General features: G+C 38.0%; 2 protein-coding genes across 2 annotated transcripts in view; one reads left to right on the top strand and one right to left on the bottom strand.

Moving 5' to 3' along the window:
* rk (G-protein coupled receptor rickets) overlaps positions 1-20,337 on the bottom strand; it is a 189,644-nt gene extending 169,307 nt beyond the window's left edge. Inside the window, exon 1 of the mRNA XM_087346010.1 lies at positions 19,954-20,337. The gene's annotated coding sequence lies outside the window, so the exon portion shown is untranslated. The remainder of the gene's footprint in view (positions 1-19,953) is intronic.
* On the top strand, positions 1,252-19,144 carry Cht5 (Chitinase 5). Its single transcript, XM_087348110.1, has 19 exons — positions 1,252-1,370; positions 1,632-1,801; positions 2,198-2,363; positions 3,360-3,582; positions 3,978-4,101; positions 4,668-4,838; positions 5,002-5,083; positions 5,796-6,007; positions 13,249-13,318; positions 13,638-13,709; positions 13,895-14,064; positions 14,452-14,617; positions 14,928-15,150; positions 15,558-15,681; positions 16,253-16,450; positions 16,897-16,975; positions 17,077-17,288; positions 17,852-18,118; positions 18,851-19,144. Exons 1-19 carry the CDS (start codon positions 1,304-1,306, stop codon positions 18,986-18,988), a joined length of 2,934 nt encoding a protein of 977 aa, XP_087204236.1. The 5' UTR covers positions 1,252-1,303; the 3' UTR covers positions 18,989-19,144.
* Positions 20,338-20,648: the final 311 nt, after the last annotated feature.

Here is a 20,648-nt window from a genome sequence, read left to right on the forward strand (position 1 = left end):
TAACAAATTCCACCTGCGCTATCTCTGAGACGGCTTCTAATGATGCAAACCGGTTCATAACATAGCTTAGCTTCCTGACTAACGTACGCCGTCCAAGACAGGTCAGCCTTCTGCGCTCTGAGATGTTGGGGTCAATAACTGTTACATTCCGTAGGATACAAGAATGTGCTAATCTTCTCAAACATCAAGTTATACGAGTTAATGTAATCGGGCAACTCTGTTCAGTTGAACTCACAGTATCAACAGGAAAGGACGTGAGGTAAGAAGGTTGGGTGGTCAGTCTAACACGTGTACATGATCGCAGTGCTACATCGACACTTTAATTTTTAATGGCATTTTATTAATAATATTACAAATAATGCAACTTGTGAAATTTCTAGTGAAAACTCTGATTAAAATTTTAATAACTGCGGCGTCATACCAATAATATTTAACTCATTGGGGTCCAAATCCCGTCTAAATAATATTTAAGATTCAGTCCGTACCGCGAAGAAAACACAACACTTCACCATTACAAAGATCGACTAGTTAACGCTGTTTAAGGAGATAATCGCTGTTTACACTGAGAATCATATGTAAGCGATAAATACTCCCTGAGGGTAAAATACAAAACTACTGAATGTTGAAACAGTGGTAAATTTAGTTACCATTAGGCTTTAAAGGGTAAAATAAACAATTAAAGTGTGATAATTTGTTCTTGTTAAAGTTATATATACTCTTACTAAATGCCACAAAAGATATCTGAAGACGTATATTGGTTCAGGACAGATCCAGTTGCGGGCTTTTGTGAAAAGAGACGATAAAATTTCGAGTTTTAAAAAAACAAGGGCTGACTTTACCAGGTGAAAAAGTGTCAACTGTATGATGAGGAAGTTTGAACATTTTTACTACGAAAATTAGGAGATGTTCCGTCATAACACGATTAAGAAGAAAAAAAACTAGCTTATTTCAAAATAAATCCCATTATCTAAGCAGATGAATAATACCACTTCTGATCTTCTCAGAATGTCTACGTTCCAGACTCGATCGCGTGACGTCACATATTATAAATTTATGAACAAAATTTATGTATCGCTGGCGGCAGGACAAAGTGGTATAAGTTCAAAAATTACAATTAATTACGATTGCTCCTTTGGGGTCGGTGATGCGGAATGAAACTGATTATTACAATATAATTCAAGATTATTTTATAATCGTGTTTAATATTCTAAAACAATGATATATATGCAGCTAATACGTCATTTCCTGCAGCGCCACTGCTCGGAACGTCCTGTTTACAAAAATTACAGAAAACTGTTTTAACATGACGACGCTGGCAAGAGAGTTCATTTACGGTACGCTTCTGGTAACAGCGATTCTACACATTTCAGGTAATTATAAAGAAAATTTAATAACTTACAGCAATTCACATGTATCCCACCCTTTTTACCCTCCAATTTCACCCCATTCCTCTGGCAACCTCACCCTATAGAGCTACAAACAAAATAAATCCCCAGCTTAACTCAATTCCTCCCTGAAGATGGAGGCGATAATTTCCTCCGAAACACTGCCAATGACGGCGTCCCAACCCATAAAACTACAACCTAAGTATTTAAGGCATGATCTGTTATTTCATTATGGCGATTGATTAGGAGGTAAGCCGGGCAGGGTGGTGTGTTACTTCGAGAGCTGGGCCATCAGAAACCCGGAAGATGGACGTTACAGTGTCAGCGACGTTCCAGGGGACCTGTGTACACACATCTTGTACTCATTCGTCGGTGTCAACAACGCTACATGGGAGCTGCTGGTCCTAGATCCAGAGGTGAGACGGTGCACTCTACGCCATTTTATAATCACCGCTTTGGATTACGAAATTATTTTATCTCTTTAAAGCCCTACATGTACCACCCGCTTTACGAATCAGTAACTTCCGAAATTTGTATTGATGAGTTTTGCACGATCCTCACAAGTAAAAGAATAGTTTCCTTAAACAGCGTTAACCACTTGATATTTTTAATGGTGAAGTGACGTGTTTTCTTTGCGGTACGGTCTGAATTCTTAAATATTATTTAGACGACCTTCGGATGGTTAAGACAACACCCACTTTCGTTTTAAAATAAAATATTTCATCTATAAAATCTATATTCATACTAACCCAGAAATAATTTCGTTCGTATCATTACGTAGAGTATTGAGTATAAATTTTGTTGGTTTGTAGATTGATGTGGAACAGAACGGCTACACAAACTTCACGGATATCAAACTAAAATTTCCAGAACTGAAGACTTTGTTGTCTGTAGGAGGCTGGGCTGAAGGCGGTCAGAAGTACTCAGCGCTGGTATCAATGAAAGAGCGAAGGAATTCTTTCGTGAAAAGTGTCGTAGGTGAGGAAATATATTCTCTTATCTCGTGATCAAAGTATCAGTTCGCTGAGATCTGAGGTTTACAAGGCGGTGAAGGTGTTATTGACCTTGGACCTCGGGTTGTGACGCAATTTAATTTTGTAGCTAGTTACCAATGTTTTTCAAGAACATGTCACCACTATCTTCATTGTAAATTGAATATGGTGAAGATACTTCCCTCCGAAACGTCGACAGCCACCTACAACAGCACGCGGTGTCACAACCCAGAGGGTCATAAGGAAGTACCAGTTAGTCCTGGGGGTACGCACATTTTTGAAATATAAATAATCCATTATCGTACACGTACAAAATATGGAGTTTATACACACGAATGTAATTGATAAGAGCCTGGCAAAACACGCCCATATTTATTTCAGAAAGCTGCTGGAATGTATGAAACTTTCTCGTACACTACTTGGCAACTGTGCGAGCCTTTTAGGTTATAGCCGGCAAATGTAACATATTTAGAATCTCTAGTAATGAAAATACAAAAAAAAAAATATATTTCACACATGATTTGTAGATACACACTTCACAAACCTATTTCCATTAAATTAAAAGTTAAATATAGACTCCGCACAGACGCCATTCCTTTGTTTTACGCTCTACAAATATAAAACTCCTTAAAAGGGTGCACGCATTTCAAAGATCTACCACACATCATTTCAAGATTCAACTGCACTGCGCTAATAGTGTCGCTAGTATCTCTTCCACCTCAAAATTTCGCACGATAAAAGGTAAGAAACTGAAGAGTACAAACACGTTGGGGGCCTCAAGAACACGATGTCCATACCAAGTTTCATGAAAATCTGTCCAATGGTTCAAAGATCATTGTGTGCGGACACATACATGTGGTACCATAAAACCTTCTTACACTTTTACGATAAGGGAACTAGGTTTATGCTTACCGTTGTCATGGAGATGTTCACTAAATGTTAATTACGTCATCAGATGTATATCTATCCCCCGATCTTGTAGATTTCATGCACGAATACGGATTTGACGGAATAGATCTCGACTGGGAATACCCTGGAGCGAAGGAACGCGGAGGGAATCCTTCTGATAAAGACAACTTCTACTTTCTCGTTGAGGAGTTAAAAATAGCGTTTGATGACGAAGGATTTGGCTGGGAGATTTCTATGGCTGTCCCCCTAACAAGGCGTAAGCTCCAGGATGGATACCACGTCCCAGGGTTGTGCAGGTGAGTTGCACGTTCAAGACAAACGTGACCAAACACAAATGTGTTCTTATATTAAGTCCGCAACTGCAGTGACATTTCGCTGTTTCATTCGGCACGTAAGAACAATTAATAAGTGATCTTATTTCGTTAAATATCTAACTTTCTGAAGTCAAATTAATCAGAGAGAGAAAAGAAAGTGGGGGGTGGGGGATAGAGATAAATATATGGCTAAATAGGTTCCCAGGCAGTACCAGTTCGTCGTTAAAGCATCTACAATCCTTATATCAAACAAAAACACAACTCATAACCATCACAAAGATCAAAGAAATACCTTTCATAAAATCCTATAGATCGTTCCCTCGCTCATAAAAGCCCAATTTTCACTGTTACGACCCTAATTATTTTGGTGTCCTCAGACTTGCAGATGCTGTACACGTGATGGCGTACGACATGAGAGGGATATGGGATGGCTTTGCCGATGTTCATAGCCCCTTATATAGGAGACCACACGACAAAGGCGACCTAGAGAATGTTAATGTGGTAAGTAATTTTAATGTCTAAAGGAACACAAAAATAATCCCTTATGCAAAGAAATCATAATCTAGGTCCTTGCACTGTTTACAGTCATGACGTTTCGTCTACTGATAAAATACCGATTAAGAGGTATTCAAACAGACTTATAAGTATTAACGTAAAGCTTTTTCTCAAAGCACGCGGGCTTACGTAACACAGCTGTTTGATAAGAAGAACATCACACTCCTTTTGATTTTACCACATTTGGAGAGTTTCGACAAATTCCAGTAAACCCCCTCGATACAGAATTTCATCTGTTTCCCAGTCGATTGTACCCGAAAGTGCCTGAAACTGTACGAATAACAATTAATTCATAACAGACGTTTATCTAAAGAAAACATTAAATACACACTGTAACAGCAAAGAACACACTCAGATTCGTTTAATTCCTACCACGTGACAATCTTTGCTTTCGTACAAAAACGACCAGACGCCTGCCTGATTGCGTAAATCAGACAGTAACAGAGTTGACGTTTAAAATCATCGAAATTGCTATATTTGTAATCCCCTATTCACCTTGTCTTGTTACACAGAAAGATGGACTTCAGTTGTGGGTGGACATGGGATGCGCTCCGGATAAGCTTGTAGTGGGAGTCCCATTCTATGGGCATACCTATATCCTGAATCCTAACAGTACCAGCCACGAACCGGGAACTCCCATTGACAGGGACGCCAAAGTTAAGGGAGGAATGGCTTATTACCAGGTAAAAAATACGTATGATTCTAAGTATCCGATGTTATATCTGAATGTGTTATCAATTGATGTTTTTACCGTCTGTTCATGTGAGTAAACAAATGAAATACGTTTCGGGTAATTTGGTGTCGCGAACAAAATTAAACAAACGATACGTACATTTTCTTTTCCAGATATGCCAGGCACTTCAAGAAAAGAACAGCCAGTGGACAGAGAAATGGGATGATTTTGGAAAATGTCCTTATGCATATAAAGGTACTCTTTCAACCCACACGTATTTAAATTTTTCCAGTATAAATTTTCCATCATTCTATGCCAAAGTCCAACAAATATTTTATCTTACTTTAAATTTTTATGGTTTCAAAAAACAATCCTACAAAAAAAATGGAGAAAACAACACATGATTTAATTCGCCACAACGTAAACATTTGTGCAAAGCATTCTCATTCAAAATCCTATGACGCGCTTTTGTGAACACGGCGATGAGTCAACGGGTACCATAGAAGGCGAGGAGCGTCTTGACCAGCTCTACAACTATCAGTTTCTCAAGATGGACTGGAATAGAATGTAACACGCCGGGTTTGTGGTCTATGCTGATGATAATTTACGGGAAGAATATATGAATAATATATAACAAAATCTATCAGATGCTGCCAATTAGATTAGCCCAGAAGTAAACAAAGGCAAAAATATACATAAACATTTATTGTTGAATCATAACAGGCTTATAAAAGTACGAGTTAATAAATCCCTCGGAAAATGCGACAAAGTTCAGATAATCTGAAATAATAGCAATAAATCAAAATTACATTCATTATTATGATTTAAAGTTTCATTCCTTTAAACGGCAGGTATTTAAATAAATTCCCCTTCTCAAATTTCTGCAAAAAAAATCACTATATTTAATTTAGGTTAACAGGTGAGTGACGTGGGTGTAATAATAAGGAGGGTCACCGGACTTTCACAGGAAATTTATGGGTCGGATACGAAAACAGCAAAAGCATCACGATCAAGATGGATTTCATAAAGGAGAATGGTTACGCTGGAGCCATGATGTGGGCACTGGGTTCCGATGATTTCCGTGGACTCTGCGGTCCCAAGAACCCACTCGTTACTATTTTACACGACAGCATGAAGGATTATATCGTCCCTGTCACCAACGTCACTTCATCTGTCTGGGTAAGTGATCCTACCTGAATTTTATTTTATTATTCAGTGTTCTGTCTGACGACAGGTCCATATGAACAGGATCCTTCCATCATTTTCTCTTCTCGGACTGGGACCTGTTCATATACGTTCTTGGCAGATGATCCAGAAGTGGTTTGCCATTGCCTTCTTCTGTGTGTGAATGGAGTAATTGTTGGGATGCCACGGAGGAAAACTCCGTGTTGCCTAGACCACGGCCTTGCCCAAAACAAGTTATAAATTTGGGCACCGCCGGGAATCGAACCCGTTGTTCTTCAGCGCAGTTTCGTGCCAAAGGTTATAAGTTATATTTCGGCCTTACATCGTACATTTACAAACGTAGGCGAAATTCTTATACATTAAAAAAACTCAAAGAGATATAGTTATTATTTGATGTGACGTCACACTCAAGCTTACATTAATATCATCTTTCAAAATCGTGTAATATGTTTACAGGGAAGACACGTTCTGTAAGCCCTAATAGTTTACATTTAAATCCCAAACTCACCTATTACGCAGATACATATAATATTTTCTTGCTTAATGCGTGATAAACGTAACATACAGGAGAACTTTGTTTACAGGTTGATTGGATTTCGCCACCAAGAACCACTTCATCCAGTAGTTCCGCAGAGTCCACATCAACATCCGAATTCACAACAATTATAACATATATGACTACCGAATCAAATGTAAGCTCTTCTGATTAAAACACCTGAAAATCCTAACACATGTGCCCCCATATAATACTGAAACAGAGGTTAATATTGAGATTTGTCATGATTGTGTTAATAATATCCTCTGTGCACGGAGGACAAAGGCATAACATAACTATATGTAATAAATAATTTTAAGAATGTTTCAAATGTAAGCATATACGGGGACAATAATACTAAATGGATTTATAATGAAATTTTGTGGAAGAATATTTTTTTTTTAAAATGCTTCCTACTATCCACTTAAAAAAATCTCTCGTCATCTCGTTTACTTAAAATAATATCCACCCATGTGATGGCCCCGGGAAATGTAACCTCTTTTTTAAGCGGTCCTCAGTATGAATCGCGTATCACCAATGAAAAATGCAACAGAGTGGTTTCTGGCGAAACTTCAAGGTTTCCATTAATATTCCCAATGATAAACAGATTTATGATATTACCCAGAATTCTCCGCTGCGTAAGAAACGTGATACATGAACTGATAATACAAAATGTACAATAAAGGCATATGTAAAGAACATGCATATTTCACGTGGGCCTAATTAAAACACCTTAATCTATGTGAATGATGTACTGCGGGTTTTGCGATATCTTTCAAGGCCAAGGTTTTTAAAATGCTGAAGACAATGAAGTTTCACTAAATCCAAGCACACATATTAATTGGTTTATTGTAAATAAGAGCAGGCAAAACAAATTTCCAAGACGAGCGGGTACAGCCTGGGAACCTTTACAGGAAAAAAAATTACTTTTTCCACCGCCCCTCGTTAAATGCAGTGTCTCTCACTACTCTTTTCCCCTAACACCTTCTCTGTCAGTTGTCTTTTAAGGGTTAAAACGTTTAGAGTTAACCCCCCTAATGGCTCACATTAACCACTTTGTATCTACAAGGAATCGACTGAAGATGTCTCTCTCATTTCTCGCAACTCCTCACCTACGCACATCCGCTAGTGAGTACCAGTACATTTTGTCATCAATATTCGGAAGACGTAAATTATACTCCACGTTGATTCAATCACTTCCTAGTAAGATTGTCGGCGCATTGTAACAACTGTAGCCTTCGGAAAGGCCGAACGCATCTCGGATCTCAAATGTTAGGCGACATTGAGGAGAAACGCAATCCGTACGTCCTTTGTTACAGCGGAAATGGTTTCTTAGTACGGCCACAGACCTCAATGACACAAATCCCTTCTTTGTTTCGTCCATAACTTATTAATCTAACTTCGTATTACCAGTTTCCGACTGACTAATTATTGGTCGCACAGTGTTTCTTAAGAAGACGATAATTTCCCAGCTGGTTATTAACTTATAAGGGCCCCAAGCGTTCATACAATATTCACAAGAGCACGCCACTCCACGACTTGTAGCACAGCGTCTGTTAATAGGATGGATAATGAGTCGGATGGAAAAGGTAATTTATGGTACCATTACAACATATTCTAGTAGATAGTGAAGAAAACCACGAATGATCCCCAGGATAGTCTTGTCTTCGGGCGGTTGTTAACCCGGTGGCTTCCGAATGCAAATCAGCAGTGCCAACCACTAGACAACTACGTTAGGTGGCCCAGGAAGGCAAGTGCGAGGCGGTTTGCATGCGGAACAGTTAGAAAAGATTAGAAGTTCGACTCCCTGCTGAAACACGGGAAGACAGAACTGTTTAATGACCTCTGTATCAAAGAGACAACGCCCACTAAGTTGGAAATCTCGCCAGATAGACACAAGCTCCAAGCAAGATCAAGGATTGTAAGACTTGAGGTTCTCACAGCGGTGAGTATGAAGATATCCGTCTTCTGGGTTATTGCGCTGTGTAGTCTGGTCGATGTTAACCAACGTTTCAGAGGTCATACTGCCTCCATCATCAGGGCGATTCATCGCCCTGATGACGGAGGCAGTATGACCTCTGAAACGTTGGTTAACATCGACCAGACTACACAGCGCAATAACCCAGAAGACGGATATCTTCAAGATCAAGGATTGGTCAAAACTCTGTTCCATGTGAAAGTTCAGATACCAAGCACCCACTATTTTCTCTCCAAGAAGTTTCTCAGCTTCTCAACCAACAGATCGGCATTCCAATTATCGGACCATTCCATAGATTTCAGACGATCAATATCATGATTCTTGATCATTATATGAACGACGTATGTAAACAAACTCATAAAAGGTCAGTCGTATGTCCGCATTTTTCTTCGATGCCCCCAACTTCGAGGTTTCGATTATATTCGAAGTGTACTCCACAAGAGAGTATCCCTGAAACAAGTCCCTAATTTAAATTCTTCATAATTCTCAACTTATGAACAGTCTCACATATCAGTCTACACTAAACTCCCAGCACTATTAAAGACTTCACGTATCTCGTGATATATTTACATAGAAGGTAATCAACGGAAGTGAAGGTTAAGTGAAGATGTAACTGGACTCATGTGGAACATAACTGCATTCAAATCACACAGTAGAAACTTCCCATGTATAATATTAAGCTTGTAAAACGTAAAACTTTATATCAGTACCAGAACGTAGAATCATAATAGTTGTAAATCATGCCAACACTTACGTCAGACAGCCTCGCACACAACGCTGTTAATAATATCTATCAAAGTCAGTTCCACATGTGACCTTTCTATATTATACATTCTGTCACTTAAAACGCATCTGTTCGTGCGATCGATAACATAAACTCATATTTCTACATCTACATGATTAATTTAATTCATCATTCATAAATGTTCGTGCACATTATCTAGGCAAAATACAATCGCTTGCAAATCAAAATATATTAATAATTTGTTCCTCGTTATAATGTCCGTAAATCATGTTGCCAAAACTGACCAAGAATTTCTCTTGGCAATCTCCACAACCTTACAACCTATTTAATATCCATTTCATTATTATTCCGAAATAGATATCAGTCAGGGCTTTGATTCCCAACACAGACAGGGCTCACTTCTAGACTACCTCTGAAACACACTACAGCAACCAGGAATTGACCACCCACTATCCCCCATCCATTACCGAGGTTAAGAATGCATGGAGCTGTAACTGTTCTCCCCTACACATCTTTGTGAGGTAGTTCTCTTTCTTTAAATGTTTTTGACCAAGATCTAAACCCACGTGAAGACGTAGTGCGTCGCTCTAAGCACTTACAAACTACTCAAAGTTGTTTTAACCATTAGAAAAATTTATAGCAGATGCTGAAGACAGATACGGCAAAGTGCCTCGTGACAAAGAGGGGAGGACCTCAGTGTGGGATCTGCTCCTGGCTGTGACATACGACATGCTGGAAGCCACAAATGGTAGATCCATTCTCGGCAGAATGAACCGGTCGCTGACAGAGCGATTATGAAGAGTTTCGAACAACTGACGAGCTTAAAATTCACTGAAGCATAACGGAGGAATTTTTTTTTGTAGAAAGTGGTAACTGTACATGATACGATATATCGACCTCGTTAAAAAAAAAATTTACAGTACAAAAAAACCCAAAATGAAAATGATGATTTTTTTTATTTTTTTTTGGGGGGGGGGTTACGTAAACAGATGTTAAGAAGAATTGTATGTTCTCACGGCTGAGAGTAATGTAACGGCTGTAGCCTGTCATATGATACAGAAGTTTCAGAGGTTCTGGGGTGACGGGGGTAGCAAATAGCTTTCGAAACGTCGATATACTTCTACCATACTAAGTGAGCTACAGCCCAGTAGATAGCCATCTTCAAATGTCAAAAAAACAATTACCCCAGTTGAATCGAAGCTAAATGTAAAGAACCAATCAGTTTTCAGCAATCCACGTATTTTCCAAATACGAATTACAATCGTGCAACTTGTACGAGGTGTGAGAACCATATACGTCGTAACATTCTAAAGTACACACAATTAACAGACAAATAAATAGGATCTATGAACAACAGACTTAGCGTTCTGGTTTGTTCCGGTATGAAACATAATAATAGCAAATCAACTCAGAATGATTCCATACTACAATAATACAAAGTACATAAAGCGAGAGCATAATAGGAAAATCTTATTTATGATCGCCTTAATATCTTTCATCACCTAAGATAATAAACGGATTTTGACTATACTCGGCGTTGACAGTGCGTGCTGTATAAGTTGTCCCATAACTTCCATTTTATATCGTATCGTCAAATATATTTACATAAATCTCTTATCGAACTTACAAAACTTACTAAACGGTGGCTAATCTCACAAAATATTTGTTACCCACGTAACTTAAAATACAAGGCCTACAACTTTTACTTGAAATATTTCTCGGTGCGATAAACATTTAACAAAATACATTAAAAAGGATTTTAACATTTGACTAACTTAGCAACAAAACTCGGAGAACGTTGTCTGCGAATAATCGGTTGTTGGCGTTGCTGAATAAAACACAGATGGAAGATTATGACAGACACACAATAAATAAAATAATGGAAGAAAATAAATAATAATAATAATAATAAATGACGTATGTTCTTTGAAAATATATTACTCATATTTATTGAACATTGTATGAATCGTTACAAGATAAAGCAACCAAGAATCAAATAAATATATTTGCTAATATATGTGTCTTATATAATATACAACCGTGATATTACATGTTTAGTGACGCGTGCAAGGAATAAATCTCAATTGTATTATTACATGGCTTCGAAAATATAAGTTATTTTTACCCTACTTCGTTCAATTGTTCCACTTGAACGAAGGGAAATATATATAACTTATAAGAATAGCTGATACAACAAAACAATGCTATAACAAACTTCTTGTACATCATCCATTGGAGACATTTTAATTACAAATAACTATTCATTTTGTATTTACGTGTTTCGTGAGATTCTCACTGTAAACAGCGATCATTTCCTTAAACAGCGTTAACCATTTGATCTTTCGTAATGGCGAAGTGAAGTGTTTTCTTCGCGGTACGGACTGAATTCTTAAATACGATTTTCGCGAAAATAATACGATAATAAGCAAATAAATAACTGAAAAGGACATGGAAGGAAGCGGTCGTGGCCTAATTTAAGCTACTATCCTTGCATTTTAATAAGGAGACCGGAAAAAAATACAGGAAACTATTCTTCCAGGATAGCCGGTCTTTGAATCAATATATAAATTGGGGCCCCCCCCAAAACAGGAAGCAGACGTGCCAACCTCACGTCCGCGAATTTCGGTCTACACATCGTCACATCTCGAAAACGCGTTCTTCTCACAAACACGTCCCTGGAAAGCAGTTTATACAGAAGATTGGGGCTACGCCCCATAAACTGAGCGTCTAATCGACTTTTCTCGCTATCTTATCATCCACTAAGCTAATGACTTCGAACATCAACCTGGTGACTAAACTGAGCAGGTAATCGCATAACAAACACTGGAACCAGTCATATTTTATCACCACCATCAGTTCCCTGTTATATGACGTAGAAAATTCTTGTCCGAGGCTACTGTGAAGAAAGGTCAATAACTCGCATAATATCGCAGCAACTGTTTCCCCCCCCCCCCCCACACCTCGGTCCTTCGCGGACGTGAACACACCTGAGGACAACCGGGAAATTTGGACGCTGTACGCTCATCAGTTCAACTGCTGACACGGCGAGAAACAGACGCAAGGTAAGGACGGTGTTACAATACGATAATTCAATAGTAATTTTATTGAATTTCCTCATTTATTGCTTCGAAAGCTTGTTTATACCCCCCCTGTTTTTTTTTTAAACACAAATGTCCCTGTTCCCCGAACCGATTTATTGTTTATGTTATTTACAATTTTCACCACAAATACCTCGTCATTGAAGCTTTCGTTGTTTTATATAAACAAAACCTAAGCTTTGGAACTGTATTAATTTTTAAATGTTATATTAAATCACTAATGGCAGTGTCTATAAATCTATAATAAAATCGGAGTTTGTTGTTTTGAGTCTAATTTATATTTCAAAAAGATAGGTTGTCGAGTGGCTATTACAATGCATTTAAGACGGACATTCCAAAAGATCAATGTGGATTAGAAAAAAAAATAGAGTTTTTTCTGGTTTATTTTAATTCGTTCATTACTGTAAATTATTTCGGGAAATATTTTTTAGAAGGTATTTAACAAACTTTTAATTGTCAAATATTATTTATTCGGGCCCAAAAACTATTCTTTATATCCCTGAAAGCATTAAAAGCTCAAAGCAATGTACAGTGCATATAGAAATATACATGAGAACACAAATTCCAATTAACCACTTTTGTACCAAGCGACAGAAATTTCTACTCGCATCTTCCCACTACTTTGATTTACCCGAATTACCATAAATATTTGCTACTGAAGAATCTATAAACTGACAGACAGCATGACAGTAACAAAGTTAATTCAATTCCGTACAAATTCACGAGCAAATCAGATTGGTTACGAAGCTTTTAAACTCGAAAAATCACATACTCAGATAATTTTTACAGCAGTATATATTTTAAAAAATAAAACATTTCGCTGACGCAGAATTTATGTAAAAGTTTCTCAGTTTGGAGATGGAGTGTCATTACCTACAGATACTGAGGGTAACTGAGGAAAACTTTCTTCCAGCCTGGGGTTTTGGCACGGGGCTACCAACATCACATCGTAAAAAAATAGCGTAAAATGAGCATGTTACGATGTGGACACACTGGGCTAACGTCTTGGAAAGATTTCCTAAATATTTATTTAGTTTTTAAAATAATGGTAATTATTAGCAGTTTATCCATAGTATCTTAAAACGTAGATCTGTTATGCCCCCAAATAAACTGCGCACTAATTACTCAAGCCAGCACTTTAAACACCTATTCTAAATAAAGACAGGCGAATAGGGCAAAACCGAAATATTATTTCAACACTGGAACATTTAAGTGCATAAATATTGCGATTAAATTATGTAATATCGTAATTTTTTTTAACATTTCAGTGAAAATGAAGACGCCAGACGTTCTTTTGGTTTGTGGAGTTGTAATTCTGTCTGCGATTATTTCAGCTACAGGTACGTAGGCCTACATAGATGTTATGGTTTGAGTTTTCTTTGCGGTACGTTGTTTAATGTTACGAATTTTTAGATTATATGAACTTCGCCTTCGAAGACCTTACCACAGATATGTATAATAGTCTATCAGACATAAGCAGTATCATTATTATTTTAGACCAGACTAATAAAAAGGTGATTCTCAGGTGATAAACCGTCCAGGGTGGTGTGTTACTTCAGCAATTGGGCCATCACACGTCCGGGTGTTGGAAGCTACAGGATAGACGATGTTCCAGCAGACCTCTGCACTCATCTGATCTACTCTTTCATCGGAGCGAGCAACGTTACGTGGGAGGTGTTGGTTATTGACCCAGAGGTTAGCAAACTGTCATGAACACGGCCCACCCTGACGTGCATCAAAGAATTCAACTAGTCATCCATCGATTGACAATGACCGCCGTGGCTGATCTACCTTGTAACTACAAGCTGGCAACCTCCCCAATGTCTGCACGCTCACTTGTACTTGAATTCCAAAACTGCATTCAATTTTATTAGACTAGTAAATGAATTTGAATGGTAAAACACTTTTGTATTCCATGTCTCTTACGAGCATTTTATTTTTGTGTATAATTTTTTTTAGTTTGTAAGGGGCAGTGTCCTTGTGTGCAATATTTCACTTAGAGCCCCCCCCCCCCCCACAAACCGTGCCCTCAGGCTTTTGTACCCCGATGTCACACTTTAGTAACGTAAAAATATTTTCCAGATTGACTTGCAGCTGACTGGTTTTGCTAACTTCACGGCTTTGAAGAAGAGGATTCCTGGACTGAAGACGGAGGTAGCGTTGGGAGGATGGGCAGAGGGAGGAAGGAAGTATTCCGGGCTAGTATCCGTCAAAGAAAGGCGTGACTCTTTCATCGCTAGTGTAGTAGGTAAGAAAGAACACGCAATATTCACGGAAGCGAAGTGGGTGGGAGAACAACCAGGGGTAATTTGACGTGTGGAAATCCCACATCATGGAGTAAGACCGAAGCATTCTAATGACAACTACGTGTTTTAGTAAAAAAACAAATACAATTAGAATTTACACCTACGCGCGTGTAACACTTCGTGAGCCGATAAATGACTTACGATACCTCTTACGCTAAAAAATGTCGAGGACCTAGTGGTCTCGGGCCGGATGTGACCCGCGGGCCACCAGCTGTACCACGCAGGAAGCTTAACATGTTTTATTTCGCGCAGATTTCATGAACCAATACGGATTCGACGGATTTGATCTGGACTGGGAATACCCTGGAGCTGCGGACCGGGGTGGCAGTTACTCCGATAAAAACAATCTCTTCTTCTTCGTCGAGGAGTTAAGGACGGCTTTCGAAAAAGTCGGCAAAGGCTGGGAGATAACCATGGCCGTACCACTTGCCAAATTCAGACTCCAGGACGGCTACCATGTTCCTGACCTCTGCGAGTGAGTGTGGCCACTTTACAGCAAATTTGGTTTGTAGGCCATAACAACGCATTGTCAATTAATTTCAACTCCCGCTAGCCGTGATGATTACTGGTATAAACTGACCGACGTTTCGGAGGTGCTTACTGCTTCCGTCATCAGGGCTATGATTAACTCACCGCTTTGAGACGACGGTCAGTTTCTGTTAGACTGCCCCAGGAGGCAGTCAACGACATACTCGCCTGTAATCGCAGCGCGAACTGATCCTAATTCGTGGCAAAATATGGAGACAGCAGTTTCCTCTGAAATGTTAACCACCAACATGACTATACAGCGTCACAAACCATACGGACAAAATAGAAATCTTAGCATCGCGAAGGCTCATTTAAACGCATACAAAAGAAATGTGATATATATTTTTTTTTCAGACTGGTGGACGCTATCCATGTTATGTCGTACGATTTAAGAGGAAACTGGGCCGGATTTGCTGACGTGCACAGCCCTTTGTATAAGAGACCGACTGACCAGTGGGCATATGAGGCTCTGAACGTAGTAAGTAACCAAGTAACCTTCAAACTTAAAGATTTAATTACATTATAAAAATAGCTAGTAAAATATATCAAAGTTAAACTATTTATGAAAGACCATATAATACGAAAATTTCAATTTAAAAAAGTTTTCTTTCTTTAAATGAGTTAACAGAGTGAAGTTTTACGTAAGTAAAAAAAAAAAATACGCTGATCTTGAATTTAACACTCACTTTGAATAATTAAAGGTTTCTGAAACAGCACATAACGATTCAAAAGAGAAAAATTTCATGACCTTTTAACCTGGAATCTGATTCAGGTAGGCATAATGTAAGATATTCTACTTTTTACATTTTTATTTTGAAAAACAAAAGTCTTGTCATTTATTACTGCTCTATGGATCTTTAGAAATCAGCTGCTATTATTATTATTATTATTATTATTATATGAATTGTTTAATTGGTCCACAAGCAGCCAAAAATTATTATTATTATTATTATTATTATTATTATTTACACATTGATTTTGTGAAAAATTACTCAAATTTATGTAAGACTGTCAACGTACTATTCAGATATTTAATCTGTTCTTTTCAGAACGACGGACTCCAGTTGTGGGTGAATTCGGGATGCCCACCGGATAAGCTTGTGGTGGGAGTCCCGTTCTATGGACGTACCTTCACGCTTAGCCAAGGAAGTAACAACTACAATATTGGCACGTACATTAACAAGGAAGCTGGTGGCGGTGACCCTGGTCCTTACACTCAAGCACAAGGATTCCTGGCTTATTACGAGGTAAATATCACATCTGACGTTCATACACTTTCAGGGGTTGCATTCAATGAACTTTGTACATCTAAATTTATCGGATGGTGGGGGCAGATTCAGTTATTTCGAAGTGAAAATGTGAGTAATACTGTTCTGAGTTAGTCCTCAGATATTTTATAAGGTGGCAGTTTAAACATTCGGTACGACTTTATTCTGAAACGCGTATTGCTACAGACGGATAAAAGTAAGTTGCCCACTCGTCCCACAGCTAGCAAACCTTATATTGAGCGAAGCGACTGTGCGTACGTGATAGAGCAATGACGTAGCATGGCGCATGCACTAACGGTACTTCCCGCGTTCTCACAGTAGCATCGTTGCAGCTGTTGAAGATGGAGGTTCTTAGATAGTCTCCACACATATGTGACGTGTTTCGAAAACTTACAAAGACTCTACACGATGATTCTGTGTTTCAGATCTGTAAATATCTCCAAGATGATCCTGAATGGGTAAAGAATTACGATGACATTGGGAAGTGCCCTTACGCTTACAAAGGTCTGTATATATAAATTAAACTTCTCGTGTTCCTATAATAACTGTGAAGGAATTATTTTAAACACGTGATTAAAAAAAACCCATTACTGTTCCTAAATCAGGAACCCAGTGGGTTGGTTACGAGGACGCAGCCAGCGTCCAGATAAAGATGGACTTCATAAAGGAGCGAGGGTACCTTGGTGCTATGACCTGGGCTATTGACATGGATGATTTCCAAGGCCTCTGTGGGCCCAAAAATCCGCTTATTACCGTTATGCACAACGGCATGAAAGACTACATTGTCCCAACACCTCACGTTTCTACAACAGCTCGGGTACGTACCTCGTTTCTTTATCAGACTAAGTTAGTTTATTTAAAGACGATTTTTAAATTCAACAAATTATATCCACACAATGGTTAGCGTATTACATTACACTGAGCAAAAATATCAAAATTACAACACAACAGTATATATTCTTCAAATAAAACCAACATGTTTCGACTCTTTAAGTGACCATCATCAGGGTTATTTACAGTATAATTAACTTTGTGAACTAAAAGGAATCTTCATTCCACATTTACTTCTCTCGAAAACCACTTCACTGGAGATTATTCTGAATTTATTAAAACCAGAATATGACATCTGAATTTCTCACAGCTGTAAATATGTCGAATTCTGTCTTATGATTAATAACGACATGTAGACATGTGTGTAGGTACCGACTGTATTCAGCCCTGAATATAAAAGCAGCATGTTCCTCTCAAACGTTAAAATCTACCTAAAAATCTACACGGTTTTTCCCCCCCAGAAGACGAACACTGACAACTAAAATATATTCTGAAATATTATCATAAGACTATTTCGAAAGCTTGAAAGAAGACATGTTTTGTTTACAGCCTGAGTGGGATAGGCCACCCAGTACCACACCATCTGGTGGTTCAGCTACCACACCAAAAGCCGCTGCTACTACTACTACTACTACTACTACTACTACTACTACCACACCAAAGGGCACTACTGCCTCCACCATCACACCAGAACTCACTACTGCATCAACCAATACACAGACTACGACACAAGCTCCAAGTACACAAGGACCTGTCCCTGGAGACGAACCCGATTGCTCTAATGCAGATTATCTACCGGCTGTTCAGTGCGATAAGGTAAAATACCGACCAAGAAAATAGTCCATTAAAATGTGTTGTTTATATGTGTTTTAATTCGTAACATTTATTATATTTTTATGACACAGTGATCAAAATAAAATTCCATGACATTTTGTAACAGATATTGTATTTATTTTGAATGTGAAAAGCTCTGAAATAAACAAACACTAAATATTTTTAAATTTTCTGTTCCTAGGTCAGTGTATCAAACGATCTATTCAAAACGAGAATACATATAATATGAATCATTCATGTTATGTTGTTTAATTATTAGGCTAAGGTTCATATTAACATGGCTTAGCTCTGAAAGGTGAAGTAAAATTGCCATGAAGACGTATGGAGGCGTGGAATTAAAGCTCCATGCATTCTTAACCTCTGTCAGCTAACACGCAGGACTCCTACTACCAGGGAAACAGCGCCTTGTATATAAAGTAGTTTTTTATGGCCCTTTGTTATATTATCTGCTCACAATAAATCGATTCTCAACATCCGGACTCCTTTCAGTATGCAATGTACACGCGATATTCAAGAACGGACTATATTATAGGGAGTAATAAGGTAATATATGTGAAAAACTGAGGACGACCTGTGTTATACAAACGAAAGTTAAATTAAAAATAATAGACGAGCAAATTGACAAAGTACGTTCACAGAGCTGAGAAGGCCTATTTTTAAACATCACGCAGAATAAAAAACATGGAGTAAATATGTCAATATATCGTGTTTCAGTTTTATCAATGCTCCTTTGGTAAAGCAATTCAACTGTCGTGCCAAGGTGGAACTGTCTGGAACCAAGTACTCAAGGTCTGCGATTGGCCTGAACACTCTTCTCGAGCTGAGTGCCAAAATGCCGGAAACGAATTGTAAATCGAAACACGGATGAGAATTTCCCACACGTAACAATTGCTCAAAACAATGTAAATAAACCAAAACATTAAACATTTCAGGTATACCAAAATAATAAACATATAGATTAGAATGCTTGTATACATATCTGCTTCATTAAACTGTTATTAGCAAGTATATATATTTTCTCTTTCATAACGCATCATTTGTCCACGAAAATGCGACTATTTTCATTCTCAAAATTCCCACATGCGAGCCATTCAACATTAAGAAGACGAGAGAGGGGTATAACCAGCGATAGTACCATATACCGCTTCTTACTCTAAAATGTCTCCAGAAACAATTCACTCTGATGGTGGAGGCAGTATGCACCTCTGAAATGTCCCGCCAATTGTTACGCGACTACACGGTGCAATTTCCCAGACGACAGCCACCATGACAACCTGAAATTAAATTTAATCTTCCACCACCAACGCCAAATAATGTTTTAAATAAAATGGGCAAAACAGGTTTAAGAAGCTTAGCTTCGATATGATCTATAATGACAAGATCAATCTGAAATACGCAGATTAAGGAAACTTCCTGTAAAAAGTTTAACATTCCACCTGCTTATTTTGATATACCAGTATAAGTTTTCAAGAATGGAACGTTTTAAAACAATTACATTATTGTCGGTGTATGGTCTGAAGATGGAGGCAGCATGTTCCTACCGAGTTACACGCCATTACGTTCCAGAAGGGCAATATCGATACATTCCCGTTATTTATCACCGTGAAAATCTCAAATATTAATTACAACTACTCGAAGATCTTATGTTCATTTTATTCGAAGACCTTGCGTCAATTTTAATCAATGCAAATATGTCACTGTTGCACTTATTACAGCCATTAATCAGCAAATACAGTTCATGTTCCATGACGCCATCTTGCGCCATATTAGATTTGTTCGGAACAGAAAAAATAATTAAAATGAAGTTTTAATCGTACCTTTGGTGGATGTAGACAATTAGAAACTTGTCAGCTGTCTTCTAAAGTCAACACAGTATCTTCGGAAATGATAGAACAATGTTACAGTACACATCAAATAATATTGCACTTGTGACACATACCAAGTAATGCTGCACAACGTTCGATTTCAACAGCATATTATGCACATTCTAACTTTCAAACAACAAGTTATAATAACCATAAGTAAGCTCACAAAACGAAATATAACACAAATTAAAATCATTCCCATCTGTGCATAATCACAATTTACTAAACAACACTGAAAATATTCAACCACGTGCAGCCATGATTATTCAACACGTTCATTCGCGATTAACCTTTCACTAAGCGGCAGTAGGAGTTAGGCCTACGTCGCCATAGGCTCACCAACTACCCTAACTTAGTTAGCTTTATCCCAGCGCAATCAGTGCTGTACTTGCTTTTTGCGGAGATTTTTGTAACTATATTAAAAAATAATTTAGAAATATATTTGCGGTCTCATAATAAATCTAAATATCAACAGCAAATAATTAATAATACACGAAACGCAATATCCAAATTATAGTCACAGATCTTATTATTAACTTCATATAAATTAGACGAGAATTATATCAAACCAATCGATCGAGAATAATCAGCGATATCTTTAAATCGATAGTAAGACGACTCAATACTCGTCACAATGACTTCACTAC

Source organism: Zootermopsis nevadensis, unplaced genomic scaffold (genome assembly GCF_977971745.1).
Source record: "Zootermopsis nevadensis isolate Lab colony 2312 unplaced genomic scaffold, Znev_1.0 Znev_ptg000001l, whole genome shotgun sequence".
Classification (NCBI taxonomy): Eukaryota; Metazoa; Arthropoda; class Insecta; order Blattodea; family Termopsidae; genus Zootermopsis; species Zootermopsis nevadensis.

What these genes read in the sequence shown, in the direction of transcription:
- Cht5 (XM_087348110.1), top strand. Translation starts at nt 1,304, where the DNA reads ATGACGACGCTGGCAAGAGAGTTCATTTACGGTACGCTTCTGGTAACA. An exon ending in ATGTCCTTATGCATATAAAG is followed by an intron (nt 5,084 to 5,795) that starts GTACTCTTTCAA and finishes GGACTTTCACAG; the next exon opens with GAAATTTATGGGTCGGATAC. An exon ending in TGTTGGTTATTGACCCAGAG is followed by an intron (nt 14,065 to 14,451) that starts GTTAGCAAACTG and finishes AATATTTTCCAG; the next exon opens with ATTGACTTGCAGCTGACTGG.